The following is an 18,964-nucleotide window of genomic DNA, read 5'->3' on the forward strand; positions in this document are numbered from 1 at the left end:
CATACTGTAAGTGCGTCATTTATATAAAGGAAATCCTATGAAGTTTGAACCAATTTTTATTGTACTGGATTTCTTCCACATGCTATACTAAGGAACCCATTTAAAGGGATCTATTGTGTTATTAAAAAAGAGTACACCAGTGATGAAGTTGTTTAGATGAAACGCATAGAATTTGAACATGGAATCCGGCATATCTAAACTTCATCAAAAATGGAATCCGTTGTAATGTATTTTTAAACACCTGCTTTTAGATGTAAATTTTTAAAAAATAAATTAAAAGTGATTATTCTCTGTAAGGTGGTGGTGCTACTTTAGTGCACTCAATTATTGCCATCTCTACTCTTTTTATCCTACACTGACAGGGGGATTTATAGAGTTGCTGCTACCTGTACTAGCGGTGTTTATAGGTCTTTTTCTTTTATATATGTATGTATGTATTTATTTATGTATGTATGTATGTATGTATATATATATATATATATATATATATATATATATATATATATATATATATATATATATATATATATATATATATATATATATATTGATAGCAGATATCGCACCAGCTTCACAAAATGTTTAAGTGACCGTGCTCAGGCCAGTAGTACATATAGCAATAGATCCCACAAATGAATGGGAAGACCAGCACCAGTCCAATGTACGAATGAAAAGTAGTTTATTGTCACGGAGGACACATCATAATGGGCATGAAATCATGTCAGCACAACAAAACACCCAGCAGGCTATACTTAGCATCTCAGGCTGTAGTAAGTGTAATGGCATCGTCTCCTCGACGGCCGTTTCGGTGCCTCTGCACCTTTCTCAAGAGGGGTGACTAACCTGGTTACACATGAAGCATGCTATAAATAGGTGTAGTGGCGCCATCTCACCTGTGAACCCCAGCGCTGATCTCCCTCACCTGGGTGCTCCCGCGTCCATCTGCTACTCGCCGCAATCACTGCTCCGTCCCGCCGGAAGTGCCCGTCAGGCGGAACCAAATGATCCAGCCGGTTTGCAGGGGACCTTAGGAAACGTTCCCTGGCGCCGGAAGTGACACGCTGCATGAAAAAACAACAACAAGCCTTAGTACGGTCACCACGGCAACCATCCACAGCGGTTCTAGCTAATGTATAGCCCGCTGCTTGCCGCTCACTGTGACAATAACAAAACATATATAGAAAAATATAAAAAATACATATAAAAAATGCACATACAAAGAAGAAAAGAAAAAAGAAAAACACATCCCTCCACAGCTACTACGGTCACCCCCTCACCCTTCAAAAAGAAGAGTGATTTTGACCCTCCCTCTCCCAACGCTTCTATTGAGACATTTATGCGACTGGTTAGGAATGACATCATACCAGCCATGAAAAAACCTACCCGGGTATATTCCAATCTTACCAAACCTGAATCTTTAGCGGTCAAGTCCCTGAGAGACAACAATAATATCATAGTGCGCCCCGCCGATAAAGGCGGGGGCATTGTGATATTAGATCGAGACTATTACGTCAAAGAAATTGAAGGCCAGTTGGCCGACACTAACTGTTATCTTAAGCTCACTTTTGATCCTACGTCAAGGTATAAAAAGGAGTTTGATTCGATCATTAAAATGGGCTTTGACAACTTGTGGCTTGATGAGATGACGATGGAGTTTTTGACACAGGAGTTTCCTGTCATACCGCTATTATACTGTCTCCCCAAGGTGCATAAGTCATTGGTTGCCCCACCGGGGAGACCTATAATCTCGTCCATGGGATCACTCAGTCAACCTGTATCCCAGTACATTGATTATTTTCTCCAGCCAGTGGTTTGTGCGAGTCCATACCACTTAAAAGACACGACTGATTTCCTTATCAAATTACAACAGTTTGGTCAGCCAATTGAGAAATGTATACTGGTAACACTAGATGTTACCAGTTTATACACCAATATTGTTAATGACGATGGCATCAGTGCTGTGAGACATGTCCTCAGTGACAGTCCTTTGTATAATGGTCCCCCAATAGAATTTTTGTTGTTATTAATGGGTTTGGTTTTGAACAAAAATTACTTCTTATTTGACAATACATTTTTTTTGCAGCGCCGTGGCACGGCGATGGGGTCAAACATGGCCCCATCGTATGCCAATCTTTTTATGTATCAGTTTGAAAAGAAGTATATTTTGTCCCACCCCATTTTTTCTAAGTTCATTAAATGTTACGTTAGATTTATTGATGACTTATTTTTTATTTGGACTGGAACTGAGGACATGCTCACAGATATGTTAATATATTTGAATGAAGTGCCAGGTAGCATAAGGTTTACTATGAACTCTAGTGCCAGCAGCATCAATTATTTAGATGTTAAAGTTGAGATCATTGGTGACAAATTCGAAACAACTTTGTTCAGGAAAGTGACCGACAAGAACACTTTCTTATTAGCCACAAGCTTTCATCCCCAACCGTTGAAACGGGGATTACCGTTTTCACAGCTCGTGAGAGCAGTACGCATCACGTCTTGCCCGATGGAACTTGATAAGGTTCTTGACAGGATGTGTCAAGACTTTATAGATCGACTCTATGACCCTAAAGAGGTGGAGGAGGCTAGGGCCAAGTGCAGTAAGCTGAAAAGGGAGGACCTCCTAATCCCCAAGGAGAGGGATACCACAGAGGAGAGACTGCATTTTACCAGTACCTATTCGGTTGCCTCGAGCTCCATTAAGAAATCGATCTTAAAGCACTGGCATATCTTGGACACGGATCCAGTATTGGGGAATGTTTGCCGTATCCCCCCCCTTTTTTGTTATAAAAAGAGTCAGAACTTGAAACAGCAGCTGACATATTCTGACATTAGTCCTAAGGTGGATCGAGCCAGACACTGGTTGTCTAGGCAAACTGGGTCCTACAAATGTTCCAGGTGTGTCAATTGCCGACACATGATCATGTCAGACAACTTCACACACCCTGTCACAGGCAAAACCTATTCCTTGAAGCATCACATGGATTGTGAGACCAAATTCACGGTGTATGTCATCAAGTGCCCGTGCAACAAGTTGTATGTTGGCAAAACCCTGCGAATGTTAAAGGAGAGGATCGGGGCACACAGATCGTCTATCAATAAGGCGTATGCAAAAATGGACACTAATACACCGCCGGTTGCCAGGCATTTTGTCCAGAGTGGACACAGTATCAATGATTTCAGGTTCATGCCGATAGAACATGTACCTCCCCTCAGGAGAGGCGGCGACCGCCATAAGATCTTACTGAAAAAAGAGAGCTTTTGGATCTATGAATTGAACTCTATGCGTCCCAATGGTCTGAACGAGGAGTTTTGTTTGACTCATTTCTTATAGTGTTGCCTATAGCTCTAGTTTACTTATTACTGCCTATTTTTGCACTGATGCCACGTCGTAGGTCATTAGTATAATGTACATGTTGGTATTCTCAATATTGCTCAATGTGTTTTTCTTTTTTCTTTTCTTCTTTGTATGTGCATTTTTTATATGTATTTTTTATATTTTTCTATATATGTTTTGTTATTGTCACAGTGAGCGGCAAGTAGCGGGCTATACATTAGCTAGAACCGCTGTGGATGGTTGCCGTGGTGACCGTACTAAGGCTTGTTGTTGTTTTTTCATGCAGCGTGTCACTTCCGGCGCCAGGGAACGTTTCCTAAGGTCCCCTGCAAACCGGCTGGATCATTTGGTTCCGCCTGACGGGCACTTCCGGCGGGACGGAGCAGTGATTGCGGCGAGTAGCAGATGGACGCGGGAGCACCCAGGTGAGGGAGATCAGCGCTGGGGTTCACAGGTGAGATGGCGCCACTACACCTATTTATAGCATGCTTCATGTGTAACCAGGTTAGTCACCCCTCTTGAGAAAGGTGCAGAGGCACCGAAACGGCCGTCGAGGAGACGATGCCATTACACTTACTACAGCCTGAGATGCTAAGTATAGCCTGCTGGGTGTTTTGTTGTGCTGACATGATTTCATGCCCATTATGATGTGTCCTCCGTGACAATAAACTACTTTTCATTCGTACATTGGACTGGTGCTGGTCTTCCCATTCATTTGTGGGATCTATTGCTATATATATATATATATATATATATATATATATATATATATATATATATATATATATATATACAGGCAAAAACGGCGGTACTCTCCAGACTTGTTTTCAAGGATTAAAAGAAAGCCTTTATTGATCCTACGGCGTTTCGGGTTTCCCCGTTCTCAAGGACATACAAATGGCAAATGAACAGTACACACTTTTAAAACAGTAAACCCCACCCCCATTACCCGCCCCCTGTCATTAGATTTAAAAGAAGGCAGCTGGACTCATCACCTCCTGCACACCGCTCCTATCTCCACCTGCTATAGCAGGATTTTCAGCATAAGGGTAATCACCCCAGTGTGTCGGACACGCCGTAGTTCGGCGCCAGCAGGGAACGCTGGATGTCAACGTCATTAATCAGCATCTACATGCTGTTTCCAGCTTAATGACGTTGACATCCAGCGTTCCCTGCTGGCGCCGAACTACGGCGTGTCCGACACACTGGGGTGATTACCCTTATGCTGAAAATCCTGCTATAGCAGGTGGAGATAGGAGCGGTGTGCAGGAGGTGATGAGTCCAGCTGCCTTCTTTTAAATCTAATGACAGGGGGCGGGTAATGGGGGTGGGGTTTACTGTTTTAAAAGTGTGTACTGTTCATTTGCCATTTGTATGTCCTTGAGAACGGGGAAACCCGAAACGCCGTAGGATCAATAAAGGCTTTCTTTTAATCCTTGAAAACAAGTCTGGAGAGTACCGCCGTTTTTGCCTGTATATCTACCCTGGTGCTGCTATCACCATTGGATGGTTACCCCAGCAAGTATTTGGACTTTTTGAAACAGAGTGCCGGGCCCACCCCTGCTACTATATATATATATATATATATATATACAGGTTGAGTATCCCGTATCCGAGTATCCGTTATCCGAATTATTCCGAAAACCATACATTCCAGAAAGTGAAATTTTTTTTTTTTGCTAAAAACTCACTGGGGACATTTGTAACAGCACTACTGGTGACATGATATGTAACTGGCACTATATATGTGCAAGAAAATGATTGCTTGGCATTCAAATTCAATATATGAGATAGTACACAAATTTTGTTTCATGTTTTGAAACCTTGTTTTCTGAACAAATAAAATATATTTGTGTGTATTTTATGTTGTAATAAAATATATTTGTGTGTATTTTATGTGTTTATACAGCATACATGCAAGATACTTAAAAATACATAATTGAAATATTAAAATATTCCGAAATACGGAATAATCCGTTATCCAAAATTCTCCTGGTCCCGAGCATTTTGGATACGGGATACTCAACCTGTATATATATATGTGACAAATGAAGGTTAGATGCCACAAATGAGCTGGGACTCTGTTTAAAAACATATTAAATCCACTCCCTTCTTTTCTTTAAGGGTGTCCACTATCCATGGCGGACAAATATAGTATTGAATTGGTAAAAGCCATTTAGAAAGCGGACTATATGAACATTAAAATATATTTTTAATAAACAGATCTAAAAAAAATGTATTCAATAAAAAATGGACATAAAAAACTTTGGTACTTATGTATTATCTGGGCTCCCATGTTAAATGCACCCCATTTTTTCATACCCCTACTATCCAACTACGCATGGAGTTGATTTTATATGGTGTGGCGAGCCCAGATATTACATAAGTACCAAAACTTTTTAAAATAAATTGTCTTGACTTAATGTGCAGGAGGTAAGGAATCAACCAACGCATTTTCTTCTGCTGACTTCTGTGATAATAAACTGCCCTAGAAGCAGGAACAAAATACCATACAAGATACAGATGGGTCTGTTCCCATCTTGGCAGGGGATGGCGCTGGCGTCGCCAGCCGCCATCCCCCGCCAGCGCCATGGCGATCGTGAGAAGGGGACGCGCGCGCACGAGAGGCGCGCGCCCCCTTCCGACGGCGCTTCCATACGTTTCCCCGGGTCCCCGCCGGCTTGCCGGCGGTAACCCGGGGTCCCCGCCGCCTGCCCGCATCCCCCCTAACCCCCCCCTAACCCCGTCCGTCTCCCTGAGGTGGAGACGGACAGGGTTTCCGCCACGCTAGCGACGGAGACTGAGACGCGCGTGCGCGTGAGACGCACGCGCGTCTCAGTCTCCTCGCTGGCGGGTCGCCAGCGCATACGTTCTGGCGACCCGCCAGCAAGGATGTGCATAGGCACATACTGTAAATAACAGTGAAAATTGATACATACCACAAAGGCATTTAGACTAAAGGCACATACAAACTGAGCAATTTTGAGCTGAAAGCCGCTCAAACTTGGTGTTATGAGGGGATTTCAGCTCTAAGCCGGGCAGTGTGTATGGCCCGGTGATGCGCCCTCCCGCATCTTCGCTGGGAAAGCCGTTCAACAACTTAAACAGAAATGCCTGAGATCATGTAAGCACATGGTGCCTAAATATAATGCAGTATGCAATGAGAAATAATAATGCTGTGCTGTAAGAGAATCTGCAGTATATACAATTGTGCATATTACAATTGAGCATATAATGCTGTCTGCAAACACACGACTATGTCCTTGTGTATAGATCTCATGTATGCCATTATATTCAATAGTCTCTCTAGTACAGTATATGCAAAGAGAACAGTGTATATGTAGCGGCCCCATATGATGCAAATCTGTTGGTTACAGGCAGGGCAGGCGACAGGGGGGTAAAGGGGGACAAGTGTGACGGGCCCCAGCAATCTCAAGGGCCCCAGAGCTTCCATGCCCCATCACGGCCACTGGCCTGTTAGTGACCCTCGCGGCCAGGCCATCTACTGTGCACCATCTGTGTGTGGCTGAGTCTTACTGACTCACTGTGTGCCACTGCTGTCTACTGTGTGTGTGCCCTGCCGTTCGGTGTTCAGAGCCATCTACTCTGTGTGTGCACATGGCCTGTGGCCGCAGGCACACAGCCATACCCGCCGCTGGCACTGTAGCCTCAGTCTCTGGCTCCTGTACATGCACGGGTCGTCTGTTCTGTGCCTGCTTGTAGTGCTCGCCGTTCTTTTGTGAAAGTGACAGGCCAGCAGAAGGCAGCAGCCAGGCCAACAGGACTGAGAAAGAGAGAAGTCCGTACCTGAAAGCAGGATCTGGAGCCGCTAAGGTTAAATGAGGCTCGTACAGAAGAGGGTTGTGTGGATTTGGGATTAGGTGGGGACCCCAGAAATATAATTGTACAGGGCCCCAAGATTTCTGATGCCAGCCCTGGTTACAGGCTCACATACATACAACAAGTATCACCAATCAAACACTCAGGGCCGTATTCAATGAGCCTAATTCGCCATGTTTTCTGGTGAATCTGTGCTTTTTTCGTGTGTGTAGGCGATTTTTGGAGGTCCAAAAGCGAATCACCCTATTCAATGAGCAATATTCGCTGATGGCGACCTGCGAATGACGGACAATTCGCCATCTGTTATTCGCAGCAATTCGTCGGGCTTTGTCAATAGGATTTTTCATTGAGAATCGCCGGGATTCGCCATGAATCGCCATTAGTGTATTCAATGAGAAGATAGCGAATCTTTTTCTTGGTTTTTATCGCCGTCCTTCACCGGGTTTCCCTCGTCATCTTTTTATGGTGAACTTTTATCTGAAATAATTGGTTTTAAGTGTTTAATTTAACTCTGCAAGTGTAATCTAATATTATTTGCTGCCCCTGTGTGATCTTATGGTTGTAGAAGTGCCATATAAATATATATTTAATTTTTTCTGGTATTTCTTTTTCTTCCACAATGCATTGTTATTACCCATGATTCACCTCAATTACCCATGAATCTCCTCCCCACCTCACTCCTTCATTTGGCCTTTGAGGAGATAACACAGCTTTTGCAGTCTGCTGTTTTGGAATCGTTTTTTCAGGGTAATTTGCGTTTTTTTGCATTTCACTGCAATTTCTTAAACACTGACTACAGTAATGGAGCTGTTTAGGGATACGCCGGATTGGCTGAGATTCGCCGTTAGGGGCAGCGAATCTCAGCCACATTGAATAGGGTGACTTGTCGAGTCCCGGCGAATCGCCGCAAAAAAGCCGGCGAATTGATGGCGAGTGTAAAAACGGAATCGCCGTGGCCGGCGATAAAAGTCATTGAATACGGCCCTCAGTGTATATAAGTAAGTATCTAGATCAGGGGTAGGCAATAAGCAGCCCTCCAACTGTTAAATAACTACTTATAACAGCTTGCCTTGCCTTAGTTGTTCTATTTGGCCATGCTACAACTGCATGGCCACTTATTGCTCACCCCTGATCTAGGCACACAAGTGGTATCATGTATTATATATAGAGCAAGTATCATATAAAAGCACTTGACAATGCCATTATCCGATCTCCAGGATTCAAAACCTACAACGCTATTGCCAATCAAAAACATACATATACACATACATAACATATAGAGCAAGGATCAATTTGAATCACACAATGGTGCTACTAACAGAAAGCATAGTCACAACCACATTAGTACACACAGTGGTGCTCACAGAGGTATAAGTCACAAAAAGGGCAGCTAAAATGGCAGTGGACATTGGATGGAATAAAGTACTTTGTTATCAACTTATGCAAAATGTTAGTGTGGGTCCCATGCTTTTCTCTGCTGGATTGGGTGTGTTTATTTATTTCATATTTAAGGACCTTGCTCTGCAATTGGATCCGATTGCAGTGTCATTGCATACAGTATATGTATTATATATTGCACATCAACTTTGCTTTTAACGCTTTAAGTGCCAATGTTGCTGTGAGCGATCTTCAAAATATCTACTAAAAATGAAAGCATTGCTCACAGTGACTGTTTATATGTGACTCTGGAATGCAACGCTGTGACCTGTAACTCACACTAATGAACTGGTTGTCTTTATTCTTCAATGAAGATACATTTAATTTACCAGTTTATTTGTGGGGATCAACTTGCATAATATAGTATGTGTGATAAGAAAAGCTTGGCTCTGTTGCAAACTAGAGAGACATTGAACAGACTGATGAGCTTTCTGTGCAAGCTTGGACAGTCCCCTTTATATCAACTCCATGACATGCATACTGATTCTCCTCACCAGACATTTGCTTCTCTGTACTATTTATAACTCACGGTTTTAGAGTCTTTGCAACATAAAGAGCCTTCGTAGTATGTTTTGTTAACCTAGAAATCAGTATATGCTTCTACTAGTAAATTATTTACCTTTTCTGCGGTCAATATGAATCATGCAATATTTTGAATTCCCATATAAATGCACATGCGCATTTTTTTTTTTTTTTTTTAGCATGTCCTTCTAATTATGGCTTAATCCAATTGGTTTGTTATTATGCAGGTACGCAATTCCTCCTGAGCATGGAAAGAGACTGGAACGTCTGGCAAAAGGTATAGATTTAAAAAAATGTGAACTAATTTTGTAATCTTTGCTCTATTTATATAAATGCATAGTTTTATGTGTGAAACTTTTCTGCTCTTACAAAAGGACAAATCTACAGCTTGTCTTAATTGTCTTGTGTTTTTTTTTTTTTTTTTTATTGCAGTTACCAATTACATTTGCAAGGCAGTCCTTGTCTGTTAGCCATGTTTTATTGTTCCATCTACTGAGATGATATTTGCAGAGTGTGACTTACTTAAGAAACAATGTTCAGAAAATTGTGTTACCTTTATCCAAATGTCCTAATAGCTTTGGTTGAGATAATCATTCCGAAATTGTTCACTGCATGGTGCAAAGTCTATCTATTTTCATATAGTTTTCTCATTCATCCATGGTAGACACCAAAACACTTGGGTATAGTGTGCGAATGTGGAACCTTGGACACTTTAAATTTGTCTCTAAAAGCAGAAGCTCCTCCAATTCTTTATCTCATTGGCTACTTGCCTCAATCTTTATAGTTTTCAGATCTGGGTACATTCTTTGGGAACTGTGAAGACTACTGTATATACTGATGTTATTTCTTCTATTTTTTGTCTTGCCCACTTCCACCTCTTTGGATGACATGGTCTAAACCACAAAACATAGTGTGTTGTATTTTGAGCATCTAGTGCCATAGGGAGGCATACTAGGCAAGTAAGTGTCATGAAGAAACATGTCAGAAATCCATAGTTCACACCTTGCATCAGGTAGATTGGTAATTGTGTAAGCTGGCGCCGTGCTACTTCCGGGTTCTACGCTCGCCACAACTATCTAAAATAAACTAACTTAACTCCATGCCAACATGGATAGTTCATACCCCCACTATCCATGTTGGCATGGAGTTGATTTTAGATAGTGTGGCGAGCGTAGCGAGCCACCGAGCCCGCAGCGTGGGCGAGCGAAGCAAGCCCCGCAAGGGGACTCAGACGCATGGCGCCATGCTGGCACTGTGAAACTACACAAGTACCGGTAGATTGGATTAGTGAACCTGTTTAAAGTAGCTCCGTACTTATCACAGAGAGGCTTAGGGGACAGCTGTCTGTACTGAGCCCAGAAAAATGGAGCAATTTATTTGTGATCGGTCAAATGCAGCAGCTCATTTCCCTAACAGTTTGTCCTATCATATGAGTGTGCTTCCTTTTATCTGGCTATTACCTTTTGCAGCTTATCATTCTTCTGGTAGTACAACTCCAGCTGCCCTCATTTTTCTTTCATGGCTTTATGTCTAGAAAGGAAAGTATGGTTAAGCCTGGACAGAAGTTAAAGCTTTTACTTGCTCCACTTTTAAATTGCTTTGTGCCTTGTGCCCTTGTGCCCTATGTGGGTTAAAGCAGAGGGCCAGCATTTTTTGATAGGATACCCGGAATCCGGGTGTCTAGAAAAGCCTCCAGCCTGCCGCAGCCTCTCCGCGCTCTCCCCCTCCCCCCGCTGCCGCCGCAGCCTCTCTGCTCTCTCTCCCACCCGGCGCAGCCTCTACACTCCCACTTGTGCGTGCCGCCGTCAGACGCACCCGCCGGCGCTTACATCAGGCAGCATGATGACCTCCTGCCTGACCTGGCTCCAGCTGCCCGATCTCCTGCCTGACACTCCTCCGAGTCCTGTCCGACCTGCAGCCGCTGCCCTGCCCAGCCACACTGTGCCAGCCTGGCCACCAACGTTTACCAGGTAAATGTGGCCAAACAAGGGTGAAATGTATATGCATGCATAATATACATATATACACACACTGTTTCAGCCGGCAGCATGCCAGCCTTCATCAGGGGTGCTGGCTGCCGGCTGAAACAGCTGTCGGTACTGCTGACAGACTGATAACCACTATGACTTGTTGAAATACATCTTCTTTTTGTTTCACCAAAATCGTGAGTGCTGGTTTTCTTTCCTACCTAGGATAAAGTGCTGCTGTAACTTTTGTCTGGACCCTGCACCACATCAATACCTTAAGTTGTGATTGAGTGCCACCTTGCCTAAGTAAATTATATATATATATATATATATATATCTATATATATAGATATATATCTATATATATAGATATATATATAGATATAGATATATATATATAGATATATATATATAGATATATATGGAGAAAAAGGAGTATCAGAGTGCGCCAATTCATTTGCATACACATCAAATTTGTTGAACAAACAGTATAGTAATCCAGAAAAGAGTCATAAAAAGTTTATTCAGGAATCTTCCAAATGATGATACAGGCCCAACGCGTTTCGTCAAAAGCTTGACTTCATCAGGGGCATTGGAAGTAGAGCAGTACAAAGTGATTTCACACTATAAGTTTTCCATTGTTTGAATTAAAAAAACAATCAGCAGAAATGTTCATGCGAAAAACAGTACTGGAAATGGTTTACGCAATAAAGATCAGCGACAGTGGTAGAGCACGGTATAATAGTAATCCAATGGTATCCACAGTTAATCACAGTTTAGGGGGAAAGGTAAGTAACCCCAATAAATAATTAGAGCAGTGCAGACCGGAAGTGAACTCCTGAGATCCAAATGCTGAAGGAGTTCACTTCCGGTCTGCACTGCTCTAATTATTTATTGGGGTTACTTACCTTTCCCCCTAAACTGTGATTAACTGTGGATACCATTGGATTACTATTATACCGTGCTCTACCACTGTCGCTGATCTTTATTGCGTAAACCATTTCCAGTACTGTTTTTCGCATGAACATTTCTGCTGATTGTTTTTTTAATTCAAACAATGGAAAACTTATAGTGTGAAATCACTTTGTACTGCTCTACTTCCAATGCCCCTGATGAAGTCAAGCTTTTGACGAAACGCGTTGGGCCTGTATCATCATTTGGAAGATTCCTGAATAAACTTTTTATGACTCTTTTCTGGATTACTATACTGTTTGTTCAACAAATTTGTTGTGTATGCAAATGAATTGGCGCACTCTGATACTCCTTTTTCTCCATCTCTAAACCTTTGGGTCCTGTCTAACAGGGGGCCCCTCAGAGGTGCTGCCTTCTCTCCGTGAGGCGCGGTTGGGTTTTTCGGTCTTATAGATATATATATCTATATATATATATATATATATATATATATATATATATATATATATATATATATATATATAGATATATATATATATAGATATAGATATATATATATATATATATATATATATATCTATATATATATATAGATATATATATATATAGATATAGAGTCAATGAGTGGTGCGGCACTGGGGTCTTCAGAAAAAAAGTTAACACGTAGCCACCTTACTTGGTTAACGTTTCAGTCTTTTAATGGCTTTTATCAAAACCGCTTACATACATACAACTTTGTGCACTCACCTCTTTAAGTAGAGTTGTATCACTGTTCTGTGCAGGGACAGCGGCCCTAGAATGACGTCACTGTCGGAAAGCCTAGGCAACACGTCAACTGTGTGATTGTGTCTGTTGTGAAATAAAGTTTTGCTATTCAAAAGGGAAAAAAAAAACAGAATATTCTGCCATTTAAAAAACCACTGTGGTGCTGTAAAAAATATAATGTGCCTGCTGTCACTCCAAGATATGTGCTATGGGAACAAAAACAAACTGTGCATATATGTGCTAAACAAAATAAGCGGGTTACATTTTCAAACAATACTACATGTTAATGTTACATATAAATATGTTAAACTTAAACTACATATCAAGGTCACCGTATCAAATTTACTGGGCTCTGCTGCATGTTTTATTATCTTAATGTACTCTCCCTAATGGTTTCTCAGTCTAATTATTGGGATGTCGCCCTATTTGGGTAAACGAGCTACTAGGTTGGGTTCAGCCGTGGCTTGCTGTAACTCACTTTTGCTGGTCCACACTGTTTTAAATTTTTTGATTTCTTACTTCTTACTTAATGGTGCTATTTTGGGGGAGTTGGTTCTAAATATTACAAGAAACTATGGAGTCCAAGCTGTTCATTAAGTCCCCTAGGGGCCAAGGTGTCCAATCTAAAAATCCACCTAGTCTCTAATTGTAACAGTTTCTTGCCACGATCTCCTCCTCTGGGTAGGGGACGACGACGACAACGTGGTCAATGATGGTGTGACGTACTGATGACAATGGGTGTTTGGCTAAGGTGAAGTGCCTGGCTAGCGGTTGATCACTAGTACCCTTCTTGATGGCGGCCCGAATGGCTGACCGATGATTGGCCATTCTCTCTTTAAACTGGGTCTCTGTTTTCCCTACAAGTTAAATGATGTCTGATGGGAAACCTGGTCCCCGTATGTGGATGCGGTATAGATGTGCCTGCTTGCATAAAACCGCATGTTGTGCAATTTGGGCATTTGAAGCATCCTTTTTTGGCTTTCCCCATGAATGTCACTGGAGATTTTTTGGCCAGTTCTGTTATATCCCTTTTTACTAGGTAATCATTGAGGTTCTTACCCCTTCTGTATGCTGGCAACAGCGATTTGTCCCTAAGGTTGAGATCTGGGTCTGACCTCAATATGAGCAAGAGTTTCTTAACCTTTTTAATTCTTTGGGCTGATTCGTTCGTAAATAAATGTACCCAAATTAATTTATTACTGTGTTTTTTAGAAGGGGACCTAGGCTGGAGAAGTTCTTCCCTGGTCTTTAGTAAAGCTTTCTGATGCTGCTTTTGCAAATTATCATGACTATATCCCCTTTCGAGGAATTTATTAGTCATTTGATCCAGTTCTTTGGTTGCTTCTGCCGGTTCGCTGACTATGCGGAGAACCCTGAGGTATTAGCTGTAGGGTAGTGACCTCTTGCTATGTGTCGGATGTGCACTAGAGGCTAGTACCAAGTTGTTGCGATCGGTGGGCTTTCTGAATAGCCCTGTCTGGATGCCATCCTCTTGTTTGGTAATCTTAATATCCAAAAAGTTGATGTTTTTTGATCTATCAGATATGTGAATTTTATTGGACTTGTTGTTTGATTATGTGCATCCAGCAATTGTCTGAAGGCACTTTCTGTCCCTGTCCTATTTCATTTAGCACATATATGCACAGTTTGTTTTTGTTCCCATAGCACATATCACCGTTCTTGGAGTGACAAGCGGGCACATTATATTTTTTTCAGCACCACAGTGTTTTTTTAAATGGCAAAATATTTTGTTTTTTTTCCCCTTTTGAATAGCAAAACTTTATTTCTCAACAGACACAATATAAAAGTTGACGCGTCGCCTAGGCAACGCGCTTCCCGACAGTGACGTCATTCTAGGGAGCCGAAAATGGGCGTCCCAACATGGCCGCTGTCCCTGCACAGAACAGTGATACGACTCTACTTATAGAGGTGAGTGCACAAAGTTTTATGTATGTAAGCTGTTTTGATGAAAGCCATTAAAAGGCTGAAACGTTAACCAAGTAAGGTGGCTACGTGTTAACTTTTTTTCTGAAGACCCCAGTGCCGCACCACTCATTGACTCCTGTAATTGAGTGTCTGCCAGGAACTCTTCGTGAGGGCACGGGGCACATACTGCAGCAGTATGAGTGCCGGCATCACAGCACCATTATATTTATATTTATATATATATATATATATATATATATATATATATATATATATATATATATATATATATGAGGAGAAGGTGCGGCACTCGGCAATGATGTAGAAATAAATCAAGGAGCCATGTTAGTGGACAACGTTTCAGTTGTATTAAACAACTTTTTTCAAGTCTTACATGAATACAAGCAGTGAAAAACATACCTTTATAGAAGACATGCAATACCAAAGTGAACAGTGCTGGACGGCGCCGGGCAGGACACAGCGTCAGTCCGGGAGCCGCCACTAGTGATGATGTCATTGCGCAGCCGCGTCATACACGTCAGTTCAGTGTACCCTGTCACCATGGAAACTGGTGGAGGAACAGAGCGAGAGGACACATATTAGTAATACAAATAATAATCAATGCAAAAACTGGACAACATCATATAATAAGCGACAAAAGGCAAAGATGTTGTACATGACATATACATATAACAGAAAAACAGATAGAATGAGTTAGAGAGTTAGCGAAAACAAGCATATCACATCCAATTTGTGAATCCACTTAGCCTCGCATTGGATCAATTTAAGAGCGCGATTGCCACCTCTGATAGACAGAGGAATGGTGTCAATGATGCGATACCTTAATGTTGACAAGGGGTGTTTAGCAGTGGCAAAGTGGCGAGCCACTGGTTGCTCACTGGTGCCTGATATTAAGGCTTTGCGGAATGCAGAGCGGTGGGCTGCCATGCGGTCTTTAAATTTGCATTCGGTTTTCCCTATGTAGGATAAACCGCAGGGACATAGAATTTGATAGACCACAAAGGTGGTATCACAATTGACATGATGTTTAATTAAAATGCTCTTTCCCGTGTGGGGGTGAGGGAAGGATTTACCTGCCAACATGAATTGGCAGGTTACACACCCACAACGGGTACAGCCGAATGGCGTGGAACTCAGAAAGGATTCTCTTACTTGTGTGTTTTTGATTTTTGAAAGATCAGTTTTGACCAGCCAATCCTTTAAATTCCTCCCACGGGAGTAGCATGGCATAAGAGAGGTGTCGGAAAATGGCAGTTGGGGGTCGGATTTAATGACAGGCCAATGCTTTTTGGTGATGGAATTAATGGTGGGGGAAGCAACATTATACTTGTTGACCCATGGCAATTTGGATGGTTTGGGTAAAGCAGGGTCTTTTTTCTTCAACAGAGAGTTTTGATTAAATAGCAGAGCTTTCTCTTTGGCCTTGACAAGATCCGAGTACATATAGCCCCGTGATTTAAATCTGTCAATGAGCTCGTCTATCTGCAGTGAAGCAGTATCGCGGTTGCTATTAATACGCAAGATGCGAATCATCTGCGAATATGGCAGACCGCAATTGAGGCCAGACGGATGACAGCTAGAAGATAGCAGGGGGAGATTTCTATCGGTAGCTTTCTTGAAAAGGGTGGTACTGAGGCTGTTGTTAATGAACGAGACAGTAACGTCTAGGAAATTCATGGTTTCCTGACTGGCTGAGAAAGTGAATTTAATCGGGCAGGAAGAGGCGTTATGGGTGGCTATAAGAGAAGCAAACGATTCATGGGATGAAGACCAAACAATAAACACGTCATCTATATAGCGACCTAGAAATAAAATGTTCTCCATGACATTGCTATGATTATAGAAGACATCATCCTCAATGGCGTACATGACAATATTGGCATAGCTCGGAGCTGCGCTAGAACCCATCGCACAGCCCCGAGCTTGCCTGTAAAACTGCCCATCATACAGAAAAAAATTATTAGTGAGAACTAATTCCAATAAATCAATAATCACATTAATTTGGTCAAGAGAAAAAGAACTTTTGCGTGTCAAAAAACATTTAGTGGCTTGTAAACCAAAGGAGTGGGGGATGGAAGTATACAAACTTACTACATCGAGTCCGACAAGCCAACAGTTGACAGGGATGTGTTGCAGTTCCTTAAGCTTTGAGAGAAAAGAGCCAGTGTCCAGCAAAAAGCTTTTTTCACGTTGGACCAGCGGTTGTAGCAAAGAGTCCAAAAAAATGGCAGTAGGTTGAAACAAGGAATCGTGGGCGGCGATGATGGGGCGCCCGGGGGGGTTAACCAAACGTTTATGAATTTTGGGAAGGGTGTAAAACAAAGGGACCAAAGGGAATGCCGGAATAATCACTGGTGGCTTGGGTCATGAGGCCAACGTGTACTGGTGGCTTGGGTCATGAGGCCAACGTGTACCGCTTGCTTGAGAGTGATAGCCAAGGAGCGTCTAAATAGGAGCGTCTAAATAGTGGTGTAGGGTCCTTAGACAACAAGGAGTAGACATCTCTATCGGCAAGTTGGGATTCGGCTTCCCTGCGGTAGTCCGTAATGTCCTGGAGGACAATGCCTCCCCCTTTGTCTGCACAGCGTATGATTAAGTTGTCATTCTCAGATAAAGCTTTTAGAGCATAACGTTCAGCTGGGGTCAGGTTGGGATGCATGGGAAGAGGTTTTTGGGTTTGTGCCGCTACCTCTTGTTCAACCATGCGTACAAAGGTCTTGATGCTTGGATTATATGACACCGGGTCAAAGGTGGAAGGAGCTTTAAACTGCTGGAGCTGTGAGGGAAGAGGTACTTGTAAAGGAACTTGCGACTGGTCCTGAAGTCCTTTCGTTTGTGCCGTCAGTCCACTTTGGTGCGTTCTAGATTCCACTGGAATTGGTCAAAGTGGACTGACGGCACAAACGAAAGGACTTCAGGACCAGTCGCAAGTTCCTTTACAAGTACCTCTTCCCTCACAGCTCCAGCAGTTTAAAGCTCCTTCCACCTTTGACCCGGTGTCATATAATCCAAGCATCAAGACCTTTGTACGCATGGTTGAACAAGAGGTAGCGGCACAAACCCAAAAACCTCTTCCCATGCATCCCAACCTGACCCCAGCTGAACGTTATGCTCTAAAAGCTTTATCTGAGAATGACAACTTAATCATACGCTGTGCAGACAAAGGGGGAGGCATTGTCCTCCAGGACATTACGGACTACCGCAGGGAAGCCGAATCCCAACTTGCCGATAGAGATGTCTACTCCTTGTTGTCTAAGGACCCTACACCACTATTTAGACGCTCCTTGGCTATCACTCTCAAGCAAGCGGTACACGTTGGCCTCATGACCCAAGCCACCAGTGACATTCTTATTCTGGCATTCCCTTTGGTCCCTTTGTTTTACACCCTTCCCAAAATTCATAAACGTTTGGTTAACCCCCCCGGGCGCCCCATCATCGCCGCCCACGATTCCTTGTTTCAACCTACTGCCATTTTTTTGGACTCTTTGCTACAACCGCTGGTCCAACGTGAAAAAAGCTTTTTGCTGGACACTGGCTCTTTTCTCTCAAAGCTTAAGGAACTGCAACACATCCCTGTCAACTGTTGGCTTGTCGGACTCGATGTAGTAAGTTTGTATACTTCCATCCCCCACTCCTTTGGTTTACAAGCCACTAAACGTTTTTTGACACGCAAAAGTTCTTTTTCTCTTGACCAAATTAATGTGATTATTGATTTATTGGAATTAGTTCTCACTAATAATTTTTTTCTGTATGATGGGCAGTTTTACAGGCAAGCTCGGGGCTGTGCGATGGGTTCTAGCGCAGCTCCGAGCTATGCCAATATTGTCATGTACGCCATTGAGGATAATGTCTTCTATAATCATAGCAATGTCATGGAGAACATTTTATTTCTAGGTCGCTATAAAGATGACGTGTTTATTGTTTGGTCTTCATCCCATGAATCGTTTGCTTCTCTTATAGCCACCCATAACGCCTCTTCCTGCCCAATTAAATTCACTTTCTCAGCCAGTCAGGAAACCATGAATTTCCTAGACGTTACTGTCTCGTTCATTAACTACAGCCTCAGTACCACCCTTTTCAAGAAAGCTACCGATAGAAATCCCCCCTGCAATCTTCTAGCTGTCATCCGTCTGGCCCCAAACGCGGTCTGCCATATTCGCAGATGATTCGCATCTTGCGTATTAATAGCAACCGCGATACTGCTTCACTGCAGATAGACGAGCTCATTGACAGATTT

The 18,964-nt window shown here is 42.5% G+C and overlaps 1 protein-coding gene across 2 annotated transcripts in view; it reads left to right on the forward strand.

The window, feature by feature from the left end:
• The window catches only part of KDM4B (lysine demethylase 4B), a 284,368-nt gene that overhangs the window by 91,448 nt on the left and 173,956 nt on the right, over nt 1–18,964 (forward strand). For both annotated transcript variants that reach the window (XM_083179332.1, XM_083179333.1), the window contains one exon: nt 9,364–9,413. In XM_083179332.1, the coding sequence (XP_083035458.1) occupies nt 9,364–9,413 (50 nt within the window). The remainder of the gene's footprint in view (nt 1–9,363; nt 9,414–18,964) is intronic.

Source organism: Crinia signifera, chromosome 1 (genome assembly GCF_055691185.1).
Source record: "Crinia signifera chromosome 1, ASM5569118v1, whole genome shotgun sequence".
Lineage (NCBI taxonomy): Eukaryota > Metazoa > Chordata > Amphibia > Anura > Myobatrachidae > Crinia > Crinia signifera.